The 27,355-nt window shown below is 38.3% G+C and overlaps 3 protein-coding genes and 1 long non-coding RNA gene across 7 annotated transcripts; 1 reads left to right on the top strand and 3 right to left on the bottom strand.

Moving 5' to 3' along the window:
• Positions 1-1,032: 1,032 nt before the first annotated feature.
• On the bottom strand, positions 1,033-6,208 carry LOC106919780 (uncharacterized). 3 transcript variants are annotated; one of them, XM_014990363.2, is made up of 3 exons: positions 6,048-6,208; positions 3,004-3,268; positions 1,033-1,872 (listed from the first exon to the last, which is right to left on the bottom strand). In XM_014990363.2, exons 1-3 carry the CDS (start codon positions 6,071-6,073, stop codon positions 1,201-1,203), a joined length of 963 nt encoding a protein of 320 aa, XP_014845849.2. In that variant the 5' UTR covers positions 6,074-6,208; the 3' UTR covers positions 1,033-1,200. The 3 variants fall into 3 exon arrangements, with proteins under 3 accessions (XP_014845849.2, XP_087865434.1, XP_087865430.1); XM_088009308.1 differs by lacking the exon at positions 6,048-6,208 and adding an exon at positions 4,323-4,464; XM_088009304.1 differs by lacking the exon at positions 6,048-6,208 and adding an exon at positions 3,878-4,073.
• A 4,145-nt stretch (positions 6,209-10,353) lies between these two features.
• Positions 10,354-11,222, top strand: LOC148160338 (uncharacterized). Its single transcript, XR_015762365.1, has 2 exons — positions 10,354-10,912; positions 10,985-11,222. It is a non-coding gene; the product is annotated as an uncharacterized LOC148160338 (long non-coding RNA).
• Positions 11,223-14,916: 3,694 nt separating this feature from the next.
• On the bottom strand, positions 14,917-18,968 carry atf4a (activating transcription factor 4a). The gene is made up of 4 exons (XM_014990367.2): positions 18,802-18,968; positions 17,153-17,338; positions 16,650-16,946; positions 14,917-16,570 (listed from the first exon to the last, which is right to left on the bottom strand). Exons 2-4 carry the CDS (start codon positions 17,199-17,201, stop codon positions 15,642-15,644), a joined length of 1,275 nt encoding a protein of 424 aa, XP_014845853.2. The 5' UTR covers positions 17,202-17,338; positions 18,802-18,968; the 3' UTR covers positions 14,917-15,641.
• A 2,122-nt stretch (positions 18,969-21,090) lies between these two features.
• Positions 21,091-27,304, bottom strand: LOC106919786 (uncharacterized). Of its 2 annotated transcripts, none has more exons than XM_014990371.2 (9): positions 26,735-27,304; positions 24,322-24,384; positions 24,093-24,197; positions 23,775-23,858; positions 23,653-23,686; positions 23,141-23,192; positions 22,486-22,615; positions 22,157-22,345; positions 21,091-21,762 (listed from the first exon to the last, which is right to left on the bottom strand). In XM_014990371.2, the coding sequence occupies exons 1-9, from the start codon at positions 26,741-26,743 to the stop codon at positions 21,340-21,342; spliced, it is 1,089 nt and encodes a 362-aa protein (XP_014845857.2). In that variant the 5' UTR covers positions 26,744-27,304; the 3' UTR covers positions 21,091-21,339. The 2 variants fall into 2 exon arrangements, with proteins under 2 accessions (XP_014845857.2, XP_014845855.2); XM_014990369.2 differs by having other exon boundaries at positions 24,322-24,390; positions 26,735-27,301.
• Between the last annotated feature and the right edge of the window lie 51 nt (positions 27,305-27,355).

Below are 27,355 nucleotides of genomic sequence, written 5' to 3'. Positions count from 1 at the left end.
GTCCTCCACATTTACAGAAAATAAATAGTTATCATGGCGACTTGGTAAAACCCAAGAAAACTTTTGTTTTCTCCCGTTATCAATATTTTTTATTTACCAACTGATGAAGATATTCACATTAATCTTGTGCTGAAAAAAGAGAATTGTTGATCCCACTTAAATAAATAGTTTCAATTAGTAACAAGGAATTGAATCATGTTCATCCAGGTTAATAATTATGCTGTTAAGTTAAATAAAGACAATAAATTAACTTGTTTCCCATCACCAGTCATACCTGAGGGAAACATGTTGGCTACTAATTAAACATTCCTCGAGACTTTGGTTAACTCAAAAAGTAAAGTATAACTTAAAATCATATTTGAACACAATAACTAAAAATGTTGTTTTTTTTCCCCATTGAAAAGTCTGCACTCAGTTGCTAAATGGCTCATTTTCAGATTATGCTGCTGCAATAAAAGAGTAATTCACTTTAAATATTTGATGCATCTGTAGCAGTGACGGCCGCTCATTTAAATATACCGTTCTCTCGCAGGTGTTTAAATTTATCAGTAATCTTTGCAGCTAAATTACGTTTCACTGCTGGTTGCTATGGAAACTCTTAAGCTCTTTTTATTTTTAATGAAACTCTAAAGCTGTGTGGGATTTATAAAACACTTAATGGGCACTTAGGATCTAATTAATTTAGCTCCACAGCAAGAAATGCCCAGTGGAACCAATTAGGAGTGATGTAATGAGGGGTTATGTAGTTTAAGCAAAATGATTAAGTAAATATTCCAGGAAATATGTGGCACTGCAAGCAATTATCCTTCTGGTTTACTTACTTTAACAACGTGTGAATTTCTCTATAATAACTGTGTTTTGTTTTGTTTATTGTTAGTTTTGTTTTGTTTCATTTATTGGTGGGGGGGCATTGTGTTTGCAACTTTTGTGTTGAATATATGATAAAGTTAGAGTTTATATTAAGAAGTTATTTAAAATGCATAAACTGGAGTCTGATTTGTAAAGATCACAACTTTTACATTTACTAGAATGTTAGTATTCACATAGTTTTAATCAGATTTGTGAATAAAAAGTCAATGGTTTTGATGGAAAGACAAAATACTTGCTTGATGATTTATATTATTTACATGCTTGGCTGAAGGAAAACAAGCACAGTTTAGTGATTGGTCAAAAAAACACCTTCACTTAAACGCAGCGACATTAAGCTTCAGTAATTTTAGCATGCATCTCCTTCAGGTTCTCCGGGTCAGCTTCAGGTCCGTCCTCTGACGTGACATAACCCGGGTAAGTGGGGTGGAAGTGCGGGCAGCGAGGCGTGGCGGCTTCACTTCCTTCCCCTGACGGTGAAGGTGACAGCAGAGGAATCAGCTTGGCGTGAGCGTAGTCGATCTCAAAGCCCTCGAAAATAAGCCCCACCCCCCAGGCGCCGAGTCCTTCCTCCAAGAGCAGCGACACCTTCCTGGCAGCCGACACCAGCGCTTCGTAGTCTCCTCTCTGCAGTCTGAATATGTCGGAGGTCAGAGGTCGCCGCGGAACCAGCACGGTGAAGCCGGGAGAGTTGGGGAACGGAGTGAGAAAGGCGACGTGGCTTTCGTCCTCCCACACGCGCCACTGCTTCTCCTCCCCTCGGACGATGCGCGAGAAGAGGCCGGCGTGAGCCGGGTCGTCGCCCAGGAACGTGAGATCGGGCGGCGCGTCGGGGAGCGGCAGCTTCGCCCTGATTCGGTTCTGGACGTCAGTCAGGCTGGAGTCGCTCCATCGAGGAGCCGTTTTGGAGGTGCAGTATCCCGGGTCGTGAGCGTTGTGCTCCTCCTCTCCGGCCAGGTGGGGGCGCCACTCTGCGTCCAGACCGTGGAGGGGCAGCACACGGATCTGTGGGGAGCAAAGCCAATTCAACTTGATCAAACAAAGCGATGCAAACCCAGAACACCTGAAGTGGAAAAAATATGCAGAACACACTAATTACTTTAACGTTAAAGTATTTAAGCTTCAGACATGCACAGCTAAAGTGATACTTAAAAGGTTGTTAAGAAGCAGCAACTGAAACCTTATAAGAACATAAAATCTGATCAATTTCATTTGTACTGGTACAAGCAGCCAATTACCTTGGAGTAATAACAGTTTTAGGTAAGAATATTTTAACATATTTACAAAACAAAAACATGTAGGCTTCTGTGATCCCTCTTCTTTTTAGTGGTGGGGACACTTCTGCTAATGTGCAAATAGCAGATCTAATTTGTAGTTTATCTCTTTTGCTAACGTTTAGCACACTTTCTATAAATTAACTTTTCTGGGTAAATTCCACAGTACTATCTTGACGAGGCTTTCTTATAAACTTTATGTTGAATAAACTTCAACACCTACATAAAAGTTTTGGTTATCAACTTAAGAATTATTCAAGTATCTAGATGTTTATATTCTACTTTATTAGCATTAGCAAAACTAATATCCGCTAAAGTGCTAGTTGCGCTAACCTTAAAGCGCCACTAGCTTTAAGGTAGTGGCGCTGTGCCCACTACTGCTTTTTTTTTTAACAACAGCAGAGAATAATAAAGTATTATCCTATAATACAAGATATTCATTAGTATGGTTAAGATATGAATTATCTATTTAGGATAGAGTTGGGCAATAAGTGTTAGTAAGTGGCTGGTAGATTTAATATAGAACTTTAGGTAAACTTCCTTATTAAGCAGAATATTCGTCGTTTTAGGTGTTAGCTTCAGCATAACAAGCTAACACTCAGGATGTCTCCACAGTGATCTAGCTAGCTAGGTAGCCTGCAGGTATGTTGTAGCTTTCACAACAGTACTTTCAAAACTTAAGTGATCGGTAGAGTTTGTTTGGATTCTGTAACATGAATATCCATTGATTTTGTAGCTGGAATCATCTAATAGACTCAAAAAATCTAACTCCATTTTTCTGTGTGATAGAAACTAGACCCCATGGCTAAGGGCAAATCCTTTAAACCCGAGTTTATTTTTCCTCCAGAGTAATTCTTCTCACCTGAGCAGGTTTGTCTCTGTGGGGTCTGCTGACCAGAGCACACCTCCGAACACCCAGCCTGTCACACAGCAGCTCAGCGACGGTCCTCGCCCCCAGCAGCCAGGTCAAGCACTCAGACTCACTGAGGTGGAAGATGCTGCCTCCTGCGCTGCCTGGAGCGCGGCTCTCCAGGATCACGGAGCCCGGGGTCCAGGGCCGGGGGTTCAGGTAGGCCACCAGCCCGTCAGACTGCCAGATCACATGATGAGTTAGAGTGGAGGACATGCTGCGGAGCCAAGAGATGTAGGAGAAGATATATGAGGTTACCTTCCAAGTAGAACTGGAAAGTTTTTTTATTTATCGTGAAATAATGTCATTAAAAGATATTACACAAGAGATTTTAAATGAGTGGGTTAGGGGTTAGGGTTAAAAAGAGCAGTTAAAAAGCAGATTGCTGAAAGAACAATATACTCAGAGCAGTAATAAAACCAAAACGGTACAAAAGAATCTACACATTTGGCATTTAAGACTAAATAAAAGAACTTCCCCAAAACTTCTCAAGTGTCATAGTTTTAGCTTCACCTGTTCAAATTCTGTAAACACAAACAAACAAAAAATCTCCTGTTGAGCACCTTTTGCTATCCATTTATTAACCAATAATAATAATTTAAAAAAATCAACCTCTGTATTTATGTTGAATCAAGCAGAGATTAGAAATATTGTTGTGGCCATTCAAGTTTAATTTTGTAAATTGTAACTTCTATCAATATAGTTTCTCTTTGGGCAGTTAAGTTAATTTAGAACCAAAATTCATAATTAATTTTTATCCTTGGAATAGTTTAGATCACTTTGGTAACTAGGATCCTCCTATTAATTTAAGTGATTACGAACACACCGAGTGGGTGGAGGTATAATGTTTGACAAACGTCCGGTACGATGGCGGAGGTTTTTGGGAACTGATTTTTTTTCCTTCACCACTTTTTGAAAGCAAAACGAGCTACGTGAAGCTGATACCCCACTCACGTCAAAAAAGTCCACACCTGGTTTTATTCCATACTACTACTTTTTTTCTTCAATAGTTTCCCCATTTTAGATCTTTTTACATTTTTTACGTAATTTTGCATTTAAGAAGTACGATTAGTTTTTAATAGCTTACATGTCCCACTGACGAGGAACATCCAACTTGAAAACAACTTCGCTGCGGTAGATTTAGTGAAGTAGTCCACTTTGGTTTGTTTTGGAGCAAGATGGGGGGGGGGGGTGACGTCATCGGCCAAAATTACAACTTTTAATACTTTAGAAACTGAAGCTGTACAAACGAAATTTTTAACGGCACACACCTGCACAAACGGAGCACCAACCACTCAGACTATTTGCTGGAGTTTTTGACGTGGGTGGGGTGTCAGCTTCACACAGCTGACAAAGCTTCAGAGTAATTTACTTTCGCTTTCTGGGAAGCGGTTGGCTTACAATAACTCCAAAGTCTATAAATCCGCTCTGCAGTTCACAAACAACTTTAAAAAACAAAAAAGAAGAGAGAGAGAGATTATAAAAAGCTTCTGTTGTACGAGTGAAAACCAAACGAAAGTGAAGCACGGAATTATTTAAGATACAATAGGACAGGTTAGTTTAGTTTCTGAAGCATCAGCAGTCTAATTTCTTAAAGGCTCATAAATGCCAGGAAAAAAAGCTTTCTAAGAAAACCTGTTATTCTATTGTGCTGAGTCAGCAAGTCTATTGAGTGGAAACCTGGAACGAAATATATTTCCTTTAGAAACTATTTCTGACCAGAACAAAGGGGCGGCGCTGACGTACAGCTAGCAAAGAAGACAGTTATCTGAGACTGAAGATTAGACTAAACCAGCTCAAATGTCCTCAACGGGCACCGATAATGAGCAGTGTGAAAATAACAGTTTTTACTCTACAGCAGTCACGGAGAATTTAATTATTAGATATTTCAAATTAAATTCTGCTCGGCAGTTGTTATGCCGAGCGGGCACGCGCGTGCCCTGTCGGGGGAACGCGCATCGCTCTGAACTGTCTCGTGAGAAAACGGACTGAAATATATGACAGAAGAGTCAACTTTTAAAGATATTCGTAACATCATCATGTTTCTTAACCATGTAAGCCCTAAAACGATGGGTTTTATTTCGCAAATGAATTTAAATAAATGTATGAAGACTTTTAATGTATGGATATTTATATACAGGTGTAAATATTTATTTAAATTCATTTGCGAAATAAAACCCACCGTCTTCATACATATGTATGGAGACATATACGAGTCGAATGTTTTAGTCAGTGTCTGATGAACATGTTCTCCGCTATGTTTGCAGTTCCTCGCTTTTTCTTTTAACACCACAATAGATTAACGCATGAACAGAGAATATAGGGCCTGTACGTATATCACCCTGAAGTCTTTTAAAATAGGAGATGTTTTTTTTTGTTTTGTTTTGTTTTTTGGCAATACGATTTCGGCGCCTGCCAATATCTGCACGGTCTATTTTCCCTAATTTTGGTCCTATTAATATGAAATCTATACTAGTAGCTCAGAGGAGAAGTGTCAGTATGTAGAAAAGGTGAAATCCCTCTTAACTTATTTCTCCAAGTTAGCAGGGGGACGCATCTTTTGGCAAAGCAAGTTATTAGCCTGGCAAAATCTGCGTGCCCTGTCTATTTTCCCCAAATATTGACTTATTGATATGAAATATGATTGGTATGAGTTTCATATCAGCAATTACGAATATTTTCATAAGTTGCCTCTTCAGTCATGTATCAATCCATTTTCTCATCAATATGAGACAGTTTCGAGCGATGCGCGTTCCCGCGACAGCTTCACACAGCTTCATGTTTCTCGAAAACGCACGCCAAGAAATAACCTCAGTGCGGTTATTTCGAACTGCACGAAATAACCGCATTTCGTTGCCACAAAATGTTTTTAACAAAATAAACATTTATATCATTATAAATCTTTTACATTATATCCCCAAGAATAATTTCTACACGTGAAGATCCATCCGCATTCAGTCACATGCATGCAGCCAGAGGTTAAAGTTCACACTTACCTGCGAAAAAGGAGCCTAACCAGCATACAACCTGTAGGGATGAAAAATCATCCGAGACCCGAGCGGTCCTCCACTTCTTTAACCCGTCCCGGACAAGAGAACCACGGAGGAACTGTGTGAATACGGAGTTTCAGGGTCTGAAATCTACTTACTCAAATCTGAGTTTACTGTGGCAGGCCGTTTTAACATAAAATCCCTATCACCACCTTCCAGATGTCTGAAGCTAGATGTCTTGGTAAATTTGGGACATCTCTAATTATATTTTCACAAGACAAAGTACCAAATTTTAGATATTTAAAATTAAATTCTGAAGAGTATAAATGGCGTCAGATTTGCTATTAAGTTGTATGGAAGCTTTAATTCAAGATATTTCACCATTTGATACATCAACTAAAATTGTGACTAGGCATAAAGTAAATAAAAGATATCTCACTTTTATTTTGTACTAGTTATGATTCTAAGTAAGAATGTATTGAATGACTCCATAACTCAAGATATCTTAAAGGTTTTATATAAGAGATTATGGATTTGACTAATATTGCAGACAGCTTGGAAGCAAATAGCAACTAGACAAAAGTAAATTAAAGATATGTAGACCTGCAATTTTGACTAGTCAAAATTTATTTTAAAATCAATTACAGACATCTTCAATTATGTTTTTTTTATTTCAGATATCCTGCATTAACATTCTGAATAGTCAGAGAGACATACTGATAGTTTGAATTTGCATAGCCATCCAGTCAAAATCTCATTGAAATTTCAATGAAACAATAAACTTTCTTTATTTATTTAATTTTTTTAATGAAAAAACGATTTTTTTACAAGGCACCATTTTCAGCTTGGGAAAGAGATGACAGCAGCACTTTTAGCTTTCCAGAGCCGTTTTTAAATACATTGTGTTTGTTGAAATAAGTAGAAAATTATTTGGAGATTTCTGAAGCAATCTTAAAGTCCGTTAATTTTTGCGATTTCCGAATATTTCAGACCGCTGAACTCTCTCTACTTTGGCATTTTCTGACAATTTGGATTCGATATCTACAAAGTCAGAGGAAACCGATTTTATGATACAATGGCCTGCCATACAGCTGGAAAAAACCGTTCTGGTCTGCTGATAGATCTGAACATAGACGTGTTTGAGTAGACGCCGCATGTACTTGCGGGAGGCCGCCATCTTGGAAAGGTCTCCCACTCGACTCAGCGTAAATAACTCGCTGAATACTGCAGTGATTTTCACGTCTTTGCTGCAAACCTTATACATGTAACAAGATGTATAGCGACACATATTTTTTATATATATTTTTGAATTGAATTGACACGACTCGTATGACGCATATTTATCTCTCCCTTTTTTTTCGTTTGGAAACCTTTATTGATTCCAGTCATCTTTACAAACATGGAACAATATACTTGAAACTAATTTGTTCGTTTTACTATTTTTTATTATTTATTAAAGCTCCAGACAACTTTACTTCCTACTGCTATTTGTAGTAAAAGTATAATAATTTAATGTCTATGCAGTTAGCTTAGAGCCAAGTGTGGGAAGGGACAAACAGACAAAAACACTGTATAAATAACATCCACCCATTCACTGTATGTGTGCAGTACTACATATTTTGTTTAAGCTGAATCACAGATAAAATAAGAAATTTAGATTTTTTTTATTATTATTGTTATTATTGAGCATAGTTTACTTATGTGGTTCAGACTGCTACAGAAAGGTTGCTTTCCCAGCAAGTAAGAGAAAACAACAGAAGTCTGAAAAGATTTTGTCTCAATCAATTTCTACTTCTTTACAATATGTGATGCTGGATTTTGGCTTGCTATGGTTCTGCCTTAAATCAATAATTATTTCTTTAGTTTTTGACGCATTCAGGAGGGGAAGAAAACTGTCATCACACCAAGCAACTGAAGATGAGAGCAAAGGGCCATGAAGGAGAGAGAGACAGAGAAAGAAGAGCATTGCTAGGTAAGATTTTGATTCAGTGAGTGATTTTATTTAACTATCTGTGTATAAGACAGAAAGCAGTGAAGGTAGTGACCAAATCTCTGATCAGGGAAAGTCAGTGGATGGATGAACATTTCTGCTGTGTGCTTTAGAACTAGGTTAGACTGCCAAATGTGAAAACGCGACAGAAAGTATTTGATGATTTTTGACATTTTTTAAGTCTTTGTCCTCTTTCCATACAAGTTCTGTGGAAGATGTAGCTTGCAGACAAAAGAAGTGACACAAGGGGGCGCGCTGGAGCTAGAAAAACCATGAGCTTCAAAGGCTTCAAATGTTCTCAACTTCATATATATATATATATATATATATATATATATATATATATATATATATATATATATATATATATATATATATATATAAAAGTCCACTTCTAGGAATAAACATTTACGTCAATCACTTACCGTATTTTCTGTTTATGTCCTTCACATAAACATTCTGTCAGAATGTCAAAACACTACTAACAGAATGACTCAGTGAGTCATGATGACACACAACTACCCACATATTCACTGTTTTGATTGGTCGTACAAGAAACCTAACCTTTCCTGTTCTATTGTAACAAAGGCCTGACTAGATAATAGACTCACCTCCACCCTGTAATTTTAGATTAAAAAAAGGTGGAGTACATTCCACCAAATTTGAAAATTTGATGGAAAAAAAAAAATCAAAGTTTGAGATTGATTTCAGAAATTTTCTAAAAAGAAAGCAAAAAAAGAACTGATTAGAACTTATTATTATTATTATTATTATTATTATTATTATTATTAAACCCAGACAAAGAAATGTCTGAGTTTAAAAAGTAAAAAATCTGTTAGAAAAAATGTAGAAGTTTTGAGATTATTTTCATAAACCTTCTATAAAAAAATACAAGAAAATTTCTGAGTTTGGAAGATAAATTGTGCTAGAAAAAAACATATAGAAATTTTGAGATGATATGTGGAAATTTTCCAGAAAAATCACGGACCTTTCTGAGCTTGAAAAGTCCAAAATTTGCTAGAAAAATCCCCAGAACTTTAAGATTAATCTCAGAAATTTTCCAGAAAAAAAAAAACGAGGAAATGTCTCAGCTTGAAAAGTCAAAACTTTGTTAGAAAAACGTTTGAAATTCTGAGATTATTCTCAGAAATTTTCTAGAAAATAATTATGACACTTCTGTGTTTGAAAAGATGAAAATGTGCTAAAGCTTCACAACTGGAAAATGTTTGATATTTGAGACTTTTTCTAGAAAATTTCTGATATTAATCTAAAAATTTGTGAAATTTTACCAAATTGTGGACTTTTGCAACTCAGAAATGTCTTTCTATTTTCATATTGCCCTTTCTATTATCATATTTCCAGCTCAGCACCAAGTTCAGATTATTTGCCAGTGTCTTCACAGAAAGACTTCAATCAAATGTGCTGTCCCACTTTGGAGGAGTAAATCTGTCTTCCTAATCCCGCAGCCCATGACCGCAGTAATGAGCTGAGCCGCTCAGGTTTCCTCTGTGGACGATGTCAGCCGAAGACGAGGCTGATTCACCCGGCTAAGGAGGAGAGAGGGCGACTCAACCAAACCTAAAAATGTAGCCAAAATGTAGGAGTTTCAATGGCTGCTGTATTCATACCTCTTGAAATGTTTCGAATGCTGTAGTTTTATTACAACCAGAATAGGAGAATTGTATTTTCTTGGTGTCTGTACACAAAAATGCACAATTCACATGCATTATGTTCTACAAACTTTTGGCTATGAACGTCGCATTACAAACCACTCTAAAGTCACACATTTTTGACCAAGTTCAAGGCAATGATACTGACTTCTGGTCTTAAAGGTCGCAGATGAATTCCGGTTCATTTCTGGTAAAGCTAAAAACAGAAGGAAGAAGTAGGCTACAGAGCAAAATGAAGAAATATTTTAAGGAAATTGCATAATACAAACGTTGTCTGATTAAAGGTGAAAATTCTTATCAACAGCCACTTCGCTTTTTCCTCTATTAGCAAGTTTCTGTTTCTCGGGTTGTTTCATTTACTGGTATGAGGCAAAGGTGTTAAGAAGGAAAAAAAAAAACTTTTTCCTGTTGCAGAGCACAGGAGATGATACAGTAACACTGATCCCCTGAGACTGCAGGGAAAAAACAGATTCTGACAGAGAAGATGTTAACTTTGATGAGAAATAAAAACTTTATTCATTACAAACGGCTTTGTAAAGTCCAACCACCCTGTTAATTTGATGGTAGGCAGTTGCTTCAGGCAGAACTGCTATGGATTTTATCACATCCTGGTTTTTAGGTGATTTTTGATTGTTTGGAGCAGGGGTGTCAAAGTCAAATGGACGGAGGGCCAAATAAAAAATTTAGCTACAAGCCGAGGGCCGGACTGATCGAATGTTCATTGAAATGTTTTTAAATGACGCATATAGTCTAGTGAACCTAATTGAACCTACTGAAAACCTAACAAATATATTCCAATATGATCAGATAAATAAAGCAATATTTTCTTATGGCTCTGTCAGTAATCTTTAATTTTCAACAGACACAACTGAAATATTTTTAAAATATAATTGGATTGAAATACAATAAAATAAAGTGCAAAAATCTATTAATCCACATATGTCAGAGTCAAGGCATTTAGATGTGTCGCCGTCGACACATCTAAATTTGCAGTACCGTAATTCCGCCACACGTAGCGCTAAGTGGAAAAATTCCAACGGTTTCTGAAAGGGGAGACGTTGCACTTTCCAGCAAGTATCGGGTTAATACGGTAACTTCGCAGCTGCAGCTGCAGAGTGTGTAATTAATCCGGGGGGCACTCGTTTAATAGACGGTATATTTCGGCAATAACTTGGTGGATATTGAAAGTTCCGGTTGTTATGGATACATGGGTAAGTACATCATCTCACAGAACATTTAAAGAACTACTTACAGTTCAAATAAGGAAGATATTTTTTTTTCAGACGGGGTGCCGGCTTGCTGCGGGCCGGTTCTAATAATAAATCAAGATCATCCCAGGGGCCGTAAAAAACCTTCTCGCGGGCCGGATGTGGCCCGCGGGCCTTGACTCTGACATATGTGGTTTGGAGGAAGAACAAGATCACACAGGGAACCTTTACCTGAAATAAAGCTGCTATTGTCATACAGTGCAATCTGAATTATGGCTATAAAGAATACAAAATTACATTATGATTAAAACTGTATTATCTACTGAAATGCTTTATTTCTGGTAAAACATATCTTTAACAAGGTTTACTTTAATGGTCTTTGGGAACTGGACATGTTTGGTAGTCAGATATTAATCACTGTGAGCTTTTCTCAGCAACACAACCAACTTTATTTACAGTAAACTGTGTGAACCGAAGCCTCAACAAACCTCTGACTTGTAGGCAGAGAAAGCTCTGAGGTCTAAGTCATTCCTTTCATGTAATATTCCCTACAACTGTGTAACATAAAAAAACCATAGATTAAGGAATTTATTATTAGAATATTAATTCAAAGTAAAGGTAGAAGTTTTTTAAAAACTAAAGGCTATGTTTTCAAATGCACTGACCGAACCACATTTTAGCAATAAAGCAGTTTAAAGTGCTTTACCTCATAAAAATATAATGCAGTCACTAATAACAGTTCTCATGCGATATCATGAAATCCTGAGACAGCAAAGGATAATATATTTTTTGACCAAGCTATAAAAAAACTAAAGATTTTCATTTACTTTTGAGCAGACACTTAGACACAGAAGACCGTAATGCAAAGCAATTTCACATAAATCATCTTAGGATCACTTATTAAAAATGCCTCATTATTTTTTTGCCATATTCAACATAATCCCGGACAAGCCCCCACTTATGTCTATTTGGGGGAACTGTGTATTGTGAAACAAGCAATAGACATTTCAGTTTGTCAAATGTGATTATCAAAATCATCAATACACATCTAATATGTTGATCAATGTCACAGTTACTGTCATCAAAGGCAACTCTGAACAGGTGTGTTTTTAGACTTCATTTAAAGGAACTCAGTGTTTCAGTTTAGTTCACAGTTTTCTTGAAGTTTGTCCCCTAAAAATATGTGCAGAATAAAAAAAAAAAGTGGTTATGATTGGGTTACATTTCTTTTAATGAAAAAAACCTGAAGAATTTTCTATATTTCATTCTCAAATTATCTAAACTTGTAGCTGAAGCCATGAAGCGCTATCCAGCTGCCTCAGTTGCATTTCAAATCAGTCAGAAATAGACATGTTAAAATCCAGAGGGTGTCACTGCCCTACAGTAGACGAGCTACAAATAGCTCCCCCATTATGGCTGTGCAAATGCCAAAAACTTGCTTGAGTTTCGACTGAGCATCTGAATGAGGAAGTGCGAAGGGATTCGTTTGACTTTTATTGTCATGGTTGTTGGTGCCAAATGTGCTGGTCAATTAATTTTAGGAAAATCTTGAAGCAGATGGGCAGATGGGAATCTTGAAGACCAATTAGAAGAACCTGTCTTTTTTGGGTTAACAAATTTTAACACCTCAACCTTCTTCCTCTCAAAGTAAACCATTATTGCCAATAAAGAAAAATGATTTACAGCTACAGAATGTCACATCATAATGGCATCAAAAATAAAAACATTTAGATTACTAGGTCAATGCTTAATTTCCACAGTTTAGAAAATGTATGTTGGTCATTTTAAGTTTCAAGGTGTGCAAATTCGGCATAATTTGCACAAGGTTACCTTTTTTATCTCCCTTCTTTTTTAAAATTAACACGTGCGTGAATGTAAATGTGCAGGCACATGACCAGCTGAAACTGCTTTCATTGTTTTTATGTAGAGGAATGTGCAAGAACAAGAGTAACCTGTATTTCTTTTCTTCTTGTAGACTTCGTGTTGACTGTAACAGGGCAGGAAATGTCTTTGAAAAATCTTAAATGCCGACACTTCCTGGAAGGTTGCAGGACAACTGGACACTTCCAAATCTTTGTACGATCTCAGTGAAACAGTTTCAAAGCTTGTCTCATAATAACTAAATACTCATCATTAGGTGGAGATTTAAAGAGCATTTTGTTTGCTTTTTACACAAAACTAGCTCTCGTCCTCAGAGGAAGATATCTTATGTTACTAGAGCTGGTGTTAGGGCAGACTGTCCATAGTCAGCATAGATCTGTGTCGGGTTATTTCAGCTAAAAGTGGGTAACACACGTCGTTCAGGGTAGGGTGTCCTAACTTTTAGCTAGAATTGACATTTTGTTTACATAATTTGTGTAATGAGTACAAGGTTAGCTTTGTTCTTTAAATAGAATTACATGGATTTCTTTTCCAGAAAAAAAAAATCTTCAAATATCAGTTGAATATTTCTTTTGATTGAATGTATTAACATTTAATTTTTTTAATGATTATATGTATATCAGATATTTTTTGTGACTGTGGTGCTTATTTGTGTCTTCTGAAGAGGACAAGGTTGTTGTTGCTGACAAACACACTGAGGAGAAGTTTATGGTGTAGTTGTGTGCTTAAAGGAGTTTAGTGCCAAGACTAAATTTACACAGCTGCTTTAGAGAAGTCAGCAAACTGAGCTGTATTTAAAGCAAATATTTCATTCTCCAACACAAGGGGAATATTGTAATCATATCCAGAAAAAATAAGAGATGTCAGACATTTGAAACGCTGTTTGTTGTACTGCTTTCTGCAGCTGCGTTTCGTATTTGATCAACAGTTTTGTTGTCGAGAGGTGAAATGCGACCTGGCGTGTCTGCCTGTCGCAGTCGGGTGCTGACGCATCCCCTACTGTCTGTTTCCTGTCCCCCATACTGTGGGGCCATAATGTGACAGTCTGGTTCCAGAATGACAAGTTCTGCCATCTAAATCTGCTTCCTCCCAGCTGTTTCGCTTCTCGTTTCACGACAGAGATGTACTTTTAGCACAAGGTGTGAACATGAGACCCTTCCCCCGTATGTTGCAATCCGAGTGCATCTTGCATTTTACAATCTTTGCATTTCAAAGTAAATTTTTGCAGCAATTCAGATAACGTTTGAAGATGTATTTAATGTGGAGTAAATATTTGGAAGTTTTAAATTCCTTTTAGCGCATTTAGTACATTTTTGCCTGAACAATTTTGTGTTTCTTAGAGTCGATTGGGTCGCTTTGTTGAACGGATGATTGAAGTTTGTAGAAACAAAACATATTGGTGTCACAATTTAACTGTTAGATGTTACCACTCACCACTAAGCGGTTAGGGGCTGGCAAAACATACAGGAAGTTTTTCATTGGTGCAATCCATCAATGCGTCTTTCCTTTCAGATGCGACACTATTAAGAATTAAATAAACAGCCATTTGGTTTAAGACTTCACTGTTATTTATGCTTTACACCACAGGAGTATAACAGAATGGCTGCAACACAAACATACTCTAAAATTTAACCAGTCTTTTTATATGCATCATCAGATATTCCTGTATCGGTTCTTTTATCTGTGCCGTCTTCTCAAATCCCCAGCCGACCATGGAAGATGGCTGCTAGTGTGCCTGGTTCTGCTGGGATCTCAACGATCAACCGAAATATGACTGAAAATAAATTAAGAGCCTTGATATGACATCTGCTGTAAATAGGTGCTGCAAAATCTCAATTACTGATTTCATAGAGTACAAACATTATAAATCTTCCAAGTTCAATGTTGTCAAGTATTTTAGGTAGGAAATAATCCTTAACAAAATCAAATGTTCCTGAAACTGCTGCTGTACATTAAAAAAATGTGTGTATATATATATATATATATATATATATATATATATACACATACACTGAATTTTTAAATGTATCAACACTGTCTAATCATGTTTTATGACCAACACACTCAAGTGAGGTGTCTGACTCAAATGTATTGCCAATGATACTGAAAGGAGGCAGAACATCATGTTTAGTATCAGTAGATCTTTATTAGGAAACAACCCGAAAGCAATGCGTTTTACAAGCCGACCATGTGCATCAAGTCAGGAAACTACAGCAGATATCAAGATTTATCTACCATTAAATAGTCACAAATCCACAACCAAGTGATGGGGAGAAAAAAAAAAGAAAAAAAAAAAAGACTATTTACACAAATTCTTGTTGACATTTGACCAACCGTTTGAAAATTATTAGGCCCCTTTCTGGACTGGAAGCTGTCAAGAGGAAGATGAAACTGGGGGATTATAGCAGGTTAAAAAGAACTGCAACATCAAGGTGGAAGGAAGATCATACTTTGCAGAAAAATCACTTGCTACTCTTGGATCTGGTTGACAACTGAGCTACTTTTGATTCCCGTTGTGCATCCCTAGTCTACAAAATAAACGCAGAAGCTGCCCGTTTGTACAGGTGGTGATGTAAAGTCACAGTTCAAACAGGGGGCTGAGAGACTAGCATGTACAGATGCTTCACCTAACTACCCCACAGCCCCCCGTTCCTAGCTAATCTCATTAACTTCCATACTCTTCTCAAACTCAAACATTCCCCGTCAGGAATCCGTTTCAACACATTCACACACCAACCTCTAATTTCCTAACGCTACAAAATAGTTTACTTCGCTAAAGCGCGCGAACATGGAAGCAGAAACTAAAGACACCTCGACTCTTTACTGTGGAGATTGGGCCATATCCTGGTGTCTAGGCGACTGAGGCGGTCTTCCCGCGGTGGTGTTTGCGGACTTCCTCCATCAGGTCCTTGAGGTACTGAATCTCTCGGCTGATGGACTCCGCCTTCTCTTTCAGCTCATCGTTTCTCTTCTCCAGGTCTTCCAGTTCCGAGCTGAGCTGCTCCTGCTCAACCCTCTTCTTCTGCCGGTAGCGAGTGGCGGCCGTCTTGTTCTGCTCCATCTTTTTCAATTTCTTTTCCACCACCTTGGGTGCACCAGACACTGATTTGATTTTGGGGGTTTTGGGGGAGGGAGGCTCTGGTTTGCAGTAGGGTTTGGTTCTGGAGGAACCAGCGACAGGGGAGTTCGGGGGGGACGGGCGACGTGGGGGAGACCCGGCAGCCGACTCTATGCCGGAGTCGCTTTCGGAGTCGCTTGACTGAGAGGTGCTAGGGGACAAATTGGGGAGAGCATCTTTGTTTGACAGAACCACTACGAAGTGAGTGGTGGGAAGAGAGAGCACAATTGGACTGGTGGTCTGGAGGATTTCACTGGGGTTTGAGATGATGGCAGTGGCGACAGATGGGGACATTTTCTCAACATCCAAGACATCAACTTCACTCCCCAGCTCCAACGTGTAGGCCGGAGAGGCGGGGGATGACGAAGGGTGTGGGGATGAAGGCTTGGACTTCAGGACACGTTCCTGATCTAGAACCACCTCGTCTTCAGAAACAGGAGGGACTTCCGGAAGTGGTGAGGGGACGTCTGGTTCTGGGCTGATGTGCAGGGATGAGACGGTTTTGTCAAAGGAATCTAGATCCATGTGGGAATCAAGTGAGGCCAGGAGATCTTCAGGGGAGCTTGGCGACTCGGTTGAGCAAGAGCCAATTAGAGATTCCAAGTCAAAGTCGCTCAAGTCGATCTTTTCTGACATCCACTCCATGTCGCCCAAATCGTCATCTGTTGACAAAAAGATTGTTAGATTTGGTAAAGCTTCAATGAAAAAAGCATTTCAGACATTTTTTAAGCAACCATTTACCTCTGCTGTCACCTGCTCCATGGCCACTGAGAAGATCGCTGGCTCCCAGCAGGGACAGCAGCTCGGCTTCAGGCTTGATGGGATGAGAGAGGGGAGGGGATGGAGGAGGGGAAGCGGAGGAGAATGGGGAGAATGACATCGTCTGATAAGGAGAAGTGGAGGATGCGTAGGAAGAAGAGAAAGAGAGGGAGGGCGAAGCAGGCGCCTTCACCTCGAAAGAGGAGGAAGGAGAAAAAGCTTCTTCTTCATCTTGGTCCAGAAGGGGCCCCATGGGGTCAGCCATCAAAAACGAGGACCCTGTGGACAAGCAGTTACCATGAGACTCAAATCTACCAATGATTAACCTCTAATTATATATATAAAAAACACAAACTTCTCCCTGCAAAGATTCCAAAGTGAGATGCAAGATGAATGATTTTGCAAAACCTCTGAGTCAATAGCCTATACTCAATATTCTGTATTGGAAATAAAGCGTCAGCGACATCTGGCACCCAAACACGGACCTAAGTACAGGTCCTCCATGTCCTCCAAGGCTAGCTGGGAGAGCGTCATGGCTGCTGCTGCTGCTGCTGGTCGGTAATGGTCTCAAAAGGGTTTGGGGAAACAAACGGGATTCTGACGTCAGCAAGTCGAGGGGTTCGGTACTGCTGTCGAGGGCAGCAAAGCTGAGGGTGGTTGCTGAGAGAGACCTGGGGGGAAAAGCATTGGGTCATGGTTAATAGAAATGTAAAATATATTCCTACAATTAAAAACTTATTGATTTCAATTAAAAACAACAACAATCACATGATCTTAATGGCATACAACTCTTCCATATGCCAGTCGGGACACCGGCTCCCATTCTAAATGTAATTTTTGTTTATATCAATATTGTTACTAGCTTTTACTTGATGAATTTAGTATGGGACATTTTACAAGACAAACAAGTTCAATGATCAACCCTTTATTGCACAGAGGCAGACTAACGTTTTGACATACACTTTTCTTTAGAGTTAAAGTAAAAACTTCTAAAGGGCTCGTTATTATATTACACGCATAGACCTCATATTTTATTGAGGTGAGAATAATTCATGTGCTGTAAATCAATTAATAGCACAACAAAATAAATCAGATTAAATCTTTGACATTCCCAAAATTGCACAATACCCAATCCCGATTCTTGTGTGTATATAGAAAAACATATTGTTTATTCTTTGGGATAAAAAAAATAAACTAGCATATACATGGTCTGATGTCAGAAATTTTGCGAATATTTATTGTAGTAAGTACTTGTGCCAAAAATGACATTCATGAAAATAAATGGAAAATTGTTTACATAGAATATTTGTATTGAAATCTACAAGAGGGAATTTGTTTTGGCCAAGAAACAGGTGGAACACAAATTGAAGGAAATTAACTATGAAGCATAGTGCTACATGATTTGCAACAATTCAGGTTTGGCCAGTGTCAGCGCTGAAACCAATTCAACATTTTCACTTCCTTGAATGAAGCTACTAAGCTCTTCTAACGATACAAATTCTCGGAATGTAGTAACATTTTGGCTACATCTCTGCAGTTGGGGTGGAGGCCAGTTCCAGCTAATTACGCCCATCAATGCGTGTTTGATGAGAAACGCCCCGCCCTCCACCGGGGAAAAACGTTTCCTAATTTGGTCATGCATTGGGCGACAGGCTCCGCCCTCTTGAATGAGTCACAGCTAAGATGTGGGAGGATGACCGCCATTTTCACAACCATGCCATCTGTGCATGGCGGTCGAACCAGGATGAAAAAAAGGCCCGCGCCATTTTGGCCACGCCACGTTGACAGTGTCTAATGTATACAAACACGACAACTGTTTAAATATGCAGGTGTATTACAGCAGTTATAACGCTTCTTTAAATGATAAAAACTATTTTATGAACTTCCATTTAAGTTAGGCGACATGCGCCCTACGTTTGGTTAAATAGTCATCATAAACTGCCGCCGGCTGGTCAGCCGCAGCCGGAACGCTGAAATTTGACACCAAACCACTAAATTCTTATAATTTAAAATATTTCGTGTCATCGATAAAACTTCAAAACGCGAGGCCACGTAGCAAAGACAACAATGGGAGACATAAAACTGCCTATTCTAAAAGCCTCACAATGTGACATAATGAATCAAAAATACTTACGCCATTTTGCAAGAAATAGCCAGTGCACTTAGCCGCTGCACTGCCGAGTTTTTGCCGCTGCAAAAGTTGCTGCCGCACGCCTTTACACTGCCATTTTTGAGCTTTAGAGCTTCTGACGACTATCCCATTCAATGTACAGCTACAAAACCGAAGAACAGGCGGAGACGGCCGCACCAAGCTATAAGAGGGTTGAAGCACCTCCTCCTGTATTCTTCCGCGATTGCTATTCGTCAGAGGCGTTTGTTTTAAATAAAGCGACAGCACGAGGGGGTTCTGTTGGAGAATATTAACCAAATTTATGGGTAGCTCCGCTCACCAGGATAATGGTGTAGTTTTAAACAAACGCCTCCCTGTGAACGTCATCGACATCTGGCAGAGTTTCAAAACAGAACTATGTCAACTGTAGGTCGTGTAGGATGTAAACAGTAAATCAAGAAACAGTTTGAAGGCACTCATCCTTGGTTTTCAGCTGACACAAACATCGTGCCTTAAACCTATATTGTTGCTAAACAGAAAATACCTTAATGGGGAACACTTGAATTTCTTTATGCATTTTTACATAATGACAAAATTATTTGTATGCATTTCTATGACGTTTTAACAATAATCTAATATATATATATATATATATATATATATATATATATATATATATATATATATATATATATATATATATATATATATATATATACAATGGGGAACAGAGGACGAGGTGCTGGAGGAACCATCATGGGAAGACAAGCCCCTACATGGGATGTACCACCGACAAATAACTGAAGTGGCTGATATCAGGAAATCCTACCAATGGCTGGAGAAAGCTGGACTCAAGGACAGCACAGAGGCCCTCATCCTGGCCGCCCAGGAACAGGCCCTAAACACCAGAGCAATAGAGGCTCAGATCTACCACACCAGTGCAAGGAGGCCCCTGAGACAGTCCAGCACATAACAGCAGGGTGCAAGATGCTGGCAGGGAAAGCGTACATGGAACGACATAACCAAGTGGCGGGCATAGTGTACAGGAACATCTGTGCAGAATATGGACTGGAAGCCCCGAGGTCAAAGTGGGGAACACCCCCAAAGGTGGTGGAGAATGACCGAGCTAAGATCCTGTGGGACTTCCAGATCCAGACAGACAAGATGGTAATGGCGAACCAACCGGACATTGTGGTGGTGGATAAAGAACAGAGGAAAGCCGTTGTGGTGGATGTAGCAATACCAAGTGACCACAACATCAGGAAAAAGGAGCATGAGAAACTGGAGAAATACCAGGGCCTCAGAGAGGAACTGGAGAAGGCCTGGAAGGTGAAGACCACAGTGGTGCCTGTGGTCATAGGGGCCCTCGGGGCAGTCACCCCCAAACTGGAGCAGTGGCTCAAACAGATCCCAGGAACAACATCAGACATCTCAGTCCAGAAATGTGCAGTTCTATGCACAGCCAAGATGCTGCGCAGAACCCTCAAGCTCCCAGGCCTCTGGTAGAGGACCTGAGCTCAGAGGATGAAAGAGACCACCCGCGGAGGGTGAGAAGGGAATTTCTTTTTTTTATATATATAACATTTCATATTCTTTATTGTCTCGTTCTCGCAAGGATTAGTTTATATATATATATATATATATATATATATATATATATATATATATATATATATATATATATATATATATATATATATATATATATACTAATCCAGTTGAAGTAAAATTATTTTTATAGAGATAAAGTGAACATGTTTCTCTTTCCATTCACTTCAGTCACATGTTGGATTTTGTGTTTATTTTGTTGTGTAGTTACGTTTTTGGAATTAAATTAGTAGTCTTTCTTCTGACTTCTTATTTGTAGTTTCATTCCTTATGACCTTTGCTGATCTGTGTTTGCCTTCCTGTTTTCATTCCCTTCTGTTTTTGTTTGTTTCAGTGCCTCTTTTTGTTTTTGTTTTTCTATTATTATTATAAAGTTGAGTGGTTTTCTGTTTGTGTGCGGTTTCCTAGTTTCTTCAAACAAAAACCCAACCTCACCGTCTTCAGACCCGAAGCTTCATGATACAAAATTTAAAAATAGAATGCAATTGATGCGAGTTAATGCTGCTTCACACTCATGTACAGTAGATGGCGGTATTCACCTTGAAGTTGCTTGCCATCCGCCATCATAGAAAAGAATAAAGAAGTCGTCGTTGTCGGCAGAGCTGAAAACTGGAGGTTAAAGTGTGCCTTTAACTTACATTTAGTGTGATAGACAACAAAACCAGCCTTAACACAGACACCAAATAAGCAACACTCACAACACAGTAATGTTTCCTCCTTGACTACAGAACTTTATTAAAAAGATCAAGAGTAAAAATAACATGAAATATCAAAGAGGCCAATAGATCAAGGAAAAGTAAATACAAGCTTATTTTCTAGTGTTTATAACCACCAGGCTAATTAAGCATTTTAAAATATTGCATGAACCTAGAAAAAAAACAAGTTGAACCATAACCTTTTTCTATCTTCTACCTTTCAGAAACCGCAATTTCTGAAAGGTACATGATTTATATTTTAAATGTTCTTGAACACGTCCTTTATCTTATGAAGCTCTTTCAGACCAGAATCAAGGTCTTTCACTAGTGTGCGGAGCTGCATGGCGAGCTGCGACGCGAGCTTTTTCTTCACCGTCTGTCCATCTTTGTTGAAGTAGATATCCATGCAGAGTGCGAAGCCATCCAGCAGGCCGGAAGCGTTGTTACTCTTCTCTGAATCTATGGCACTCGCTTTCCCAATAGTCAGCTGCACAGCAGACGCTGCCTCCTTTGAAACCATCTCGTTTTTGTCCACCATGACTTTGAGAACAGACACACCATGGCACTTCAGCACATCCATGCCCTCGTTAATGAACTTCAGGCATGTTAGGATTTCTTCATAAGCCTTTTTGAACTCCTGTAGGGTTCTCTCAATTTTCTTTTTGTCTTGATTTAGATTAGCCTGAAAAAACAGATGTTAGAAGTTCAGAAATTGGGTTTGTTGCACTAAAAATAATTATTTATATCTGGTAAACCTCCTCCTATTCACTTCACTTTATCAAGTAGCAACACTGCTGCAGTTAAAAGTCATTCTAGTGGAGCATGTTCAACAACAGTAATGGAAAAGAAGCTAATGGCCACAGAAAATAATTGGAACATTGAGATTAAGGAAAAGGTTTGAGAAAATGTGAATTAGCTGAAACTATTAAATAATTTACTAATCACAATGCAACTGCAGGATTTTCTAACACTGTGGGACTTAAATGAAACCATAAACAAAGTCCTGAATAAGTCTTGAGTAAGCCTGAATAAACAGGCTTACTCAAGGCTTACTCAGCCATCGCAAACAAGATTACCTTGTTTGCGATGGCTGCTGACGCCCCGGTGACACCGCCGGCTGCAGCCACTCCGGCCCCAACAACGGTCAGGGCCAGTGAGGCTCCCGCTGTGAAAGGGGCCAGGATCACCCCAGCGGCAGCTGCCACTCCTCCTGCTGCTGTTGATGCTCCTCCGGTGATGCCAGCGATCTTTGTTCCCCTTGAAACCTGAAAGTATAATTGTTCTCACGTGATACAGTGAACTCAGCTCAGCCAAAAGTCAACAGACTTTCACTACAACGAGAGAGAGAGACATCTTCTTGAACATTTACGTCTTCTTTTCATAGGATTGTAACGTGTGACATTACCTTGTCCAAATTGTCAGCGATGCTACGTAGCTCCAAGATGAGCTCTTCAAGGTTCCCATCATGTGTAGACATTAGTTGGATGTAACTCTGGATTGCTTTGTACAGATGCCCAGCTTTAACATTGATGGCCCTGGAACATTACAAGAATACATGAGTACTTTGAAAATGTTCAGTTCAGAAAGATGGAAGCTAAAACATTTGAACCATTGAAAAAAAATGACACCAGACATATAAGTTTTGAAAACTACTAAATTGGTGTGTTTTTTTTTTTTTTTTTTACAACCAAAACTTGTAAGTAGTTGTAAATAAAACACAGCAATTGGATGAGAACCTATACTATGTTCCATCAAATACACATCCGTTGCTGGATGTGTATTTGGGGTTTCCTCTGTTCATCAATTCATCACAGAACAATACAGAAACACACCAACATGCATCCACACACTCATAGCCAAGGACAATCAACCAGTCAACCTAACAGTCATGTTGGGTTGAAGCTGGAAGAAGTTGGAGTACCAGGAGAGAGAACCCATATATGAGGCTTTCCAATCTAGGCCACAAGGCAACGGCGCTACCAGCTGCTCTGTTATTTTCTATAATTTATTCTAAAAATATTCCACATATAATAGAAGATGAGATGCAATAGTCTACTTACTGTTTGTTGGATAATTCTTTAAGTTTGAGATTCTTCAAAACCTTGTCCCACGCTGCAAATTAACAAAAAATAGTTCAGCAATAAAGGCGTTCAGGTTAAGTTTGCCTCTTCTGCTTTTTCTGCTTCAACAATCTGAACTTCTGTTTTTAGCTAGTAGCAAGTTGCACCTAAGTGTATTTATTTATTTATTTCTCTTAATAATTTTAATTGGCTGAGTATTTCATTAGTTACTGAAACAAATAGATATGCTTAAATCTCCTCTATAGATTGCCTTATTTGCAAATTATTACCTGAAAGTTTTATATTTTGCCTTATTTTTATTGATAATGAGCGTGATCCCCTTTTGATCCAGTAGTATGATTCCCTACTAAACCAAAAGAACAATGTAGCTGTTGATACATTTCATGCTGGACTCACATAAAATTTTTTCTATTAAGTGAACTTTGAGCAGATTACAGAAGGTTTATTTTAAATAATCGGTTAAATAATCGGTTCACACCAGCTCTACTCACGTGTCATTGGCTTGAAGGAAACAGATGAGACATCCTACAGACAGGGTTACAGCGAAACATCAATGCTCCATTTGGAGGATCTACTGAAACACTGAAGGACTGTGTTTGTTGAAAATACTCACGTGTTTTATAATTTTCCGTGTGGCCTGTTCACTCGGTGGCTTGGTCGGGAACGGAGGACGTTGTTGGTAACAGTTGTTAAAAGTCTTGCAAAAAAGCAACAGTCTAGTTTTACAGTTGGGTCAGTTCTTGCCATTATGGTTTTTGTATTCTCACAACAAAACTTCTCACAAAGCTTCTAAACTTTTTCAGCACACGTATGCTCACGTATCTCTGTATGTACTTTGAAAGACTATGTGCTATGGTAGCTTTTCTAAAACCTATTAATTCCACATAGTTGTTGAGTCAATAAAAATAAAAACAAAAATGCAAACATGTACCTTGACTAGCTCTTTGACGTTCATGGTTTGCTCTTGCTCAGAGTATTGTTTCCCGACATTCGCCTGTGAGATCACCGGTGGAGGAGTGGAGTCCCCAGAACCGGTCTGTGTTGACGACACAAAAACGAACGTCACCTTGACGGTTAAAGAATTTTATCCCACAGATTTTTAGTAATGACCCACACGACTGCATAGAAGTATGAACTTAAAGATTTCTTCTCTTTCAAACCTCAGACGGAGGAGGGTCACATCTCAGCCACTCATCATCAACGGCTCGTGTTTGAATGTGTATCTTCCTCTGAAGAGGATCAGGAGATTGCAAATGGTAAGACGTGGGCAAGCCAAGTTTATTTGTACAGTCCCAGCCATAAAATGAAGTGATTTACGGGGGGGGGGGGGGGGGGGAATAAATGGAAAAGGAAAATACAATGAAGTTAAGAAAATTTTTTAAAGAAGTCCTTAAAGGAAACATTCAAGTTTGAAGAACAAATAAATGACACATCAGATAAAATAATCTACTGCCCCGTATCCTTGGTACGTTACTGTAATCAAAATTCATGATTTAAATGAGACCACAGTTTCTACATATCTCACACCAGCTCTATTTAGTCCACTTTAACTGAACTCTAAATCGTTTGTCAAGAAAGCCTGGAATCCACAATCCAACTCTGGTCCGCCTAAAAACCTAAGTCTCAGTTCTGTTGAAGTGAACTCTGGGTTTGAAATGTGAACAGCAAGCAGACCTGGAGACCACTCCAAAAACAGGAAGTGAACTACGGCGCAAAGCTTTCTGGGTAAATAAAAGCAAAACAAACTGCAAATCAAGCTAGAGGGAAAAATGGCTTGTGGTCTTTTGCCAAAAATAAAAGAGAAATCCTACAACCTCTAAAATCTGACACCACTCAATTCCTGTTTACATTTTCTGAAGAAGGAAGTTGCACTCAGTGTTGTTTTTTCCAGTGGTTTTGCTTGCAGCGCCACCACAGGCGAGGAGGGTAATCAGGTTTTGTCAAAGAGTTTGGTTTGTTTGATACAGTGCAGCATGAAAAACAACCACACTGCAATTTTAGTCCCCAACTGAACCAAGTCTATCAGACCATCTGTCTACAGGGCAGTCTTATGTTTTGTTTGTTTTTTTAATTAGTGAGAGTTCAATAAAAATACAATTACAATAATCTTAACATGCTGAAAATAAAGGTATCTACCATTACTTTTTTGTTTCTGTCTCAAAACTGTTCTACAAATTTTTGAAACTGATTTAGCAGCAGAATACATGTGGATGTGGTTAAATCAAATAGGTGTGAGTGCAGGTGGTTTTTATATTTAGTGTTGGTGTCTAACCTTGTATTTGTGAGGAATACTAACGTCTGTATTTTCTGCATTAGGTATTTGGCAATTCCAACCCATCCACTCTAAGATTTGATGAACAAACTTAGGGACTGAAGTAACAGAGAACTGTAACGCTGTGAGTCATCATCATGTAGGAAAATGTAGTAATACTGCATATTCTGAGAAAGAGAAATCAAACCCTAAATAAATGTGCTCCAATAATGGAGTCTTGAGGATAGGTATTCTTTTGTAACTTTCTTCAAATTCAGAACATTTGGTCAACATCAGGGATAATCATCTTTCAAAACGTATCACTTCTAAATAACTTAAAGCAATTGAATTTTAATATGATTTAACTTCAGTCAGATAAAATGTGCACATGTCTCACTAGATGTATGTAAACGTGTTTTCAAATGTAAGAGTTTGAAAAATAATTTCTCAACTTTGTTTGGCATATTTTGTGAGTCTTAAAAACAAATCTGAAACCAATATCTGGTACGGCTCATGCAATGAGATTTGCTGTTTAGCTGGTAAATCCAGATTTAATACTTTCACTTTTAGTTTTACTAAAAGCTATGCAAGAAAGATTAGAAAGTTATGTAAGATAAACAAATTATTTCACTGCCTCCATTTTTATCAGTTTTTTTTCCATACACAGAAGCATATCACAAATGTCTTGATGTGAAAATATGGTGGTCTTAAAAAGTTCAGATGGTGGCTCTTAATTATTTTATTAACTGAGTTTGTATATTTTAACAGCTAATCATAAGTACTTCATGCAATATATTAAAAATGGAGTGGTGACAAAATCACATTAAAAGTCTTCTTGACCTCAGAGAAGAAAGTATTGCTTTGAACATCACAATTTTTGTTAAATTGAATTTTGTGAACATTTTTTCTGTTCAGTGCAAAGTATTGGACGATTCGGTGTTGTAATGACATTTTAACACCACGCACTGATTTGTGCAAGAAGTTCAAGAACCCTCCAAAAGTATAGTTTTAAAGCAAAATAATATTTTTGAACCAAAAGGTTTCTGATGTAGTATGGAAATGAAAAATAACTAATAAGATCTGCATTTTAGTTTCCCTAAAACTTAAAACGGAACTTAAAAAACTTAAAACCTAAACTTAAAAAAACCTAAAACTTAAAACCGAATCTAATCCATCTGCTAGAATTAATTATGAATTCACTACCATGCATTCATGAAAACTGAATCTGTGCTTTACTAGGTAAAACATTTCATGACTATCACTATGAGTTACGGCTTAAGCAGTTAAACATTTTAAAAATAAATAAATAAATAGTTTCTCACCTGCTCCATGATGAAGGCTGCAGTGTCTAGCTGTTCCGCTTTTAAACTGAATGTAGCTTAACTAGAATCCACTGGGTGTATTTGACGGTACTATCATGAAGAGTTTGAGGAGATTAAAGGGTGTGACTAGAAAAACAAAACGCCTGAATACGCAAGAAAAGCCTCACACAATCCTTTACCGTTGGATCAGAACTAATTTTCTGTTTGACTGCTCCTCCCTCCTCTCTAGAAAAAAAAATCACAATTTCGCAGTTGCGGTGTTTACGTTCAATAAGAAATGAAATTAAAATCACACGATGAAATAAATTGCAGTCTTTTTTTACAGAAGAGTTACGGATTCAACACGTTGGAATGACAACTTTTTATGAATTGTGTGATGCTGTGAGAGCCGCGGTGGAGACAGCTGCACATTGTCCGAAAAAAAAAGAACAAAAAGCAAACTACAAATCATGAAGAAGACTATTTCCTGTCATCTACTTCGTGGTTTTCGCTAGCTGTTTGTAAGTAACTCATGTGACGCAAAATAAAGGGTTTTGTTTGCAGTTTAGCGAATTTCAATATGGCAAAAAAAAAAAAAAGAAAACTACGCGATCCCAGAGCAAACTCTCCTCACTGAAAAAC

This window comes from Poecilia mexicana, unplaced genomic scaffold (genome assembly GCF_051168715.1).
Source record: "Poecilia mexicana isolate PSO_F unplaced genomic scaffold, ASM5116871v1 scaffold_2, whole genome shotgun sequence".
NCBI lineage: Eukaryota > Metazoa > Chordata > Actinopteri > Cyprinodontiformes > Poeciliidae > Poecilia > Poecilia mexicana.
The sequence above is the reverse complement of the archived record's forward strand: the minus strand, read 5'-3'. Positions and strand labels throughout refer to the sequence as shown.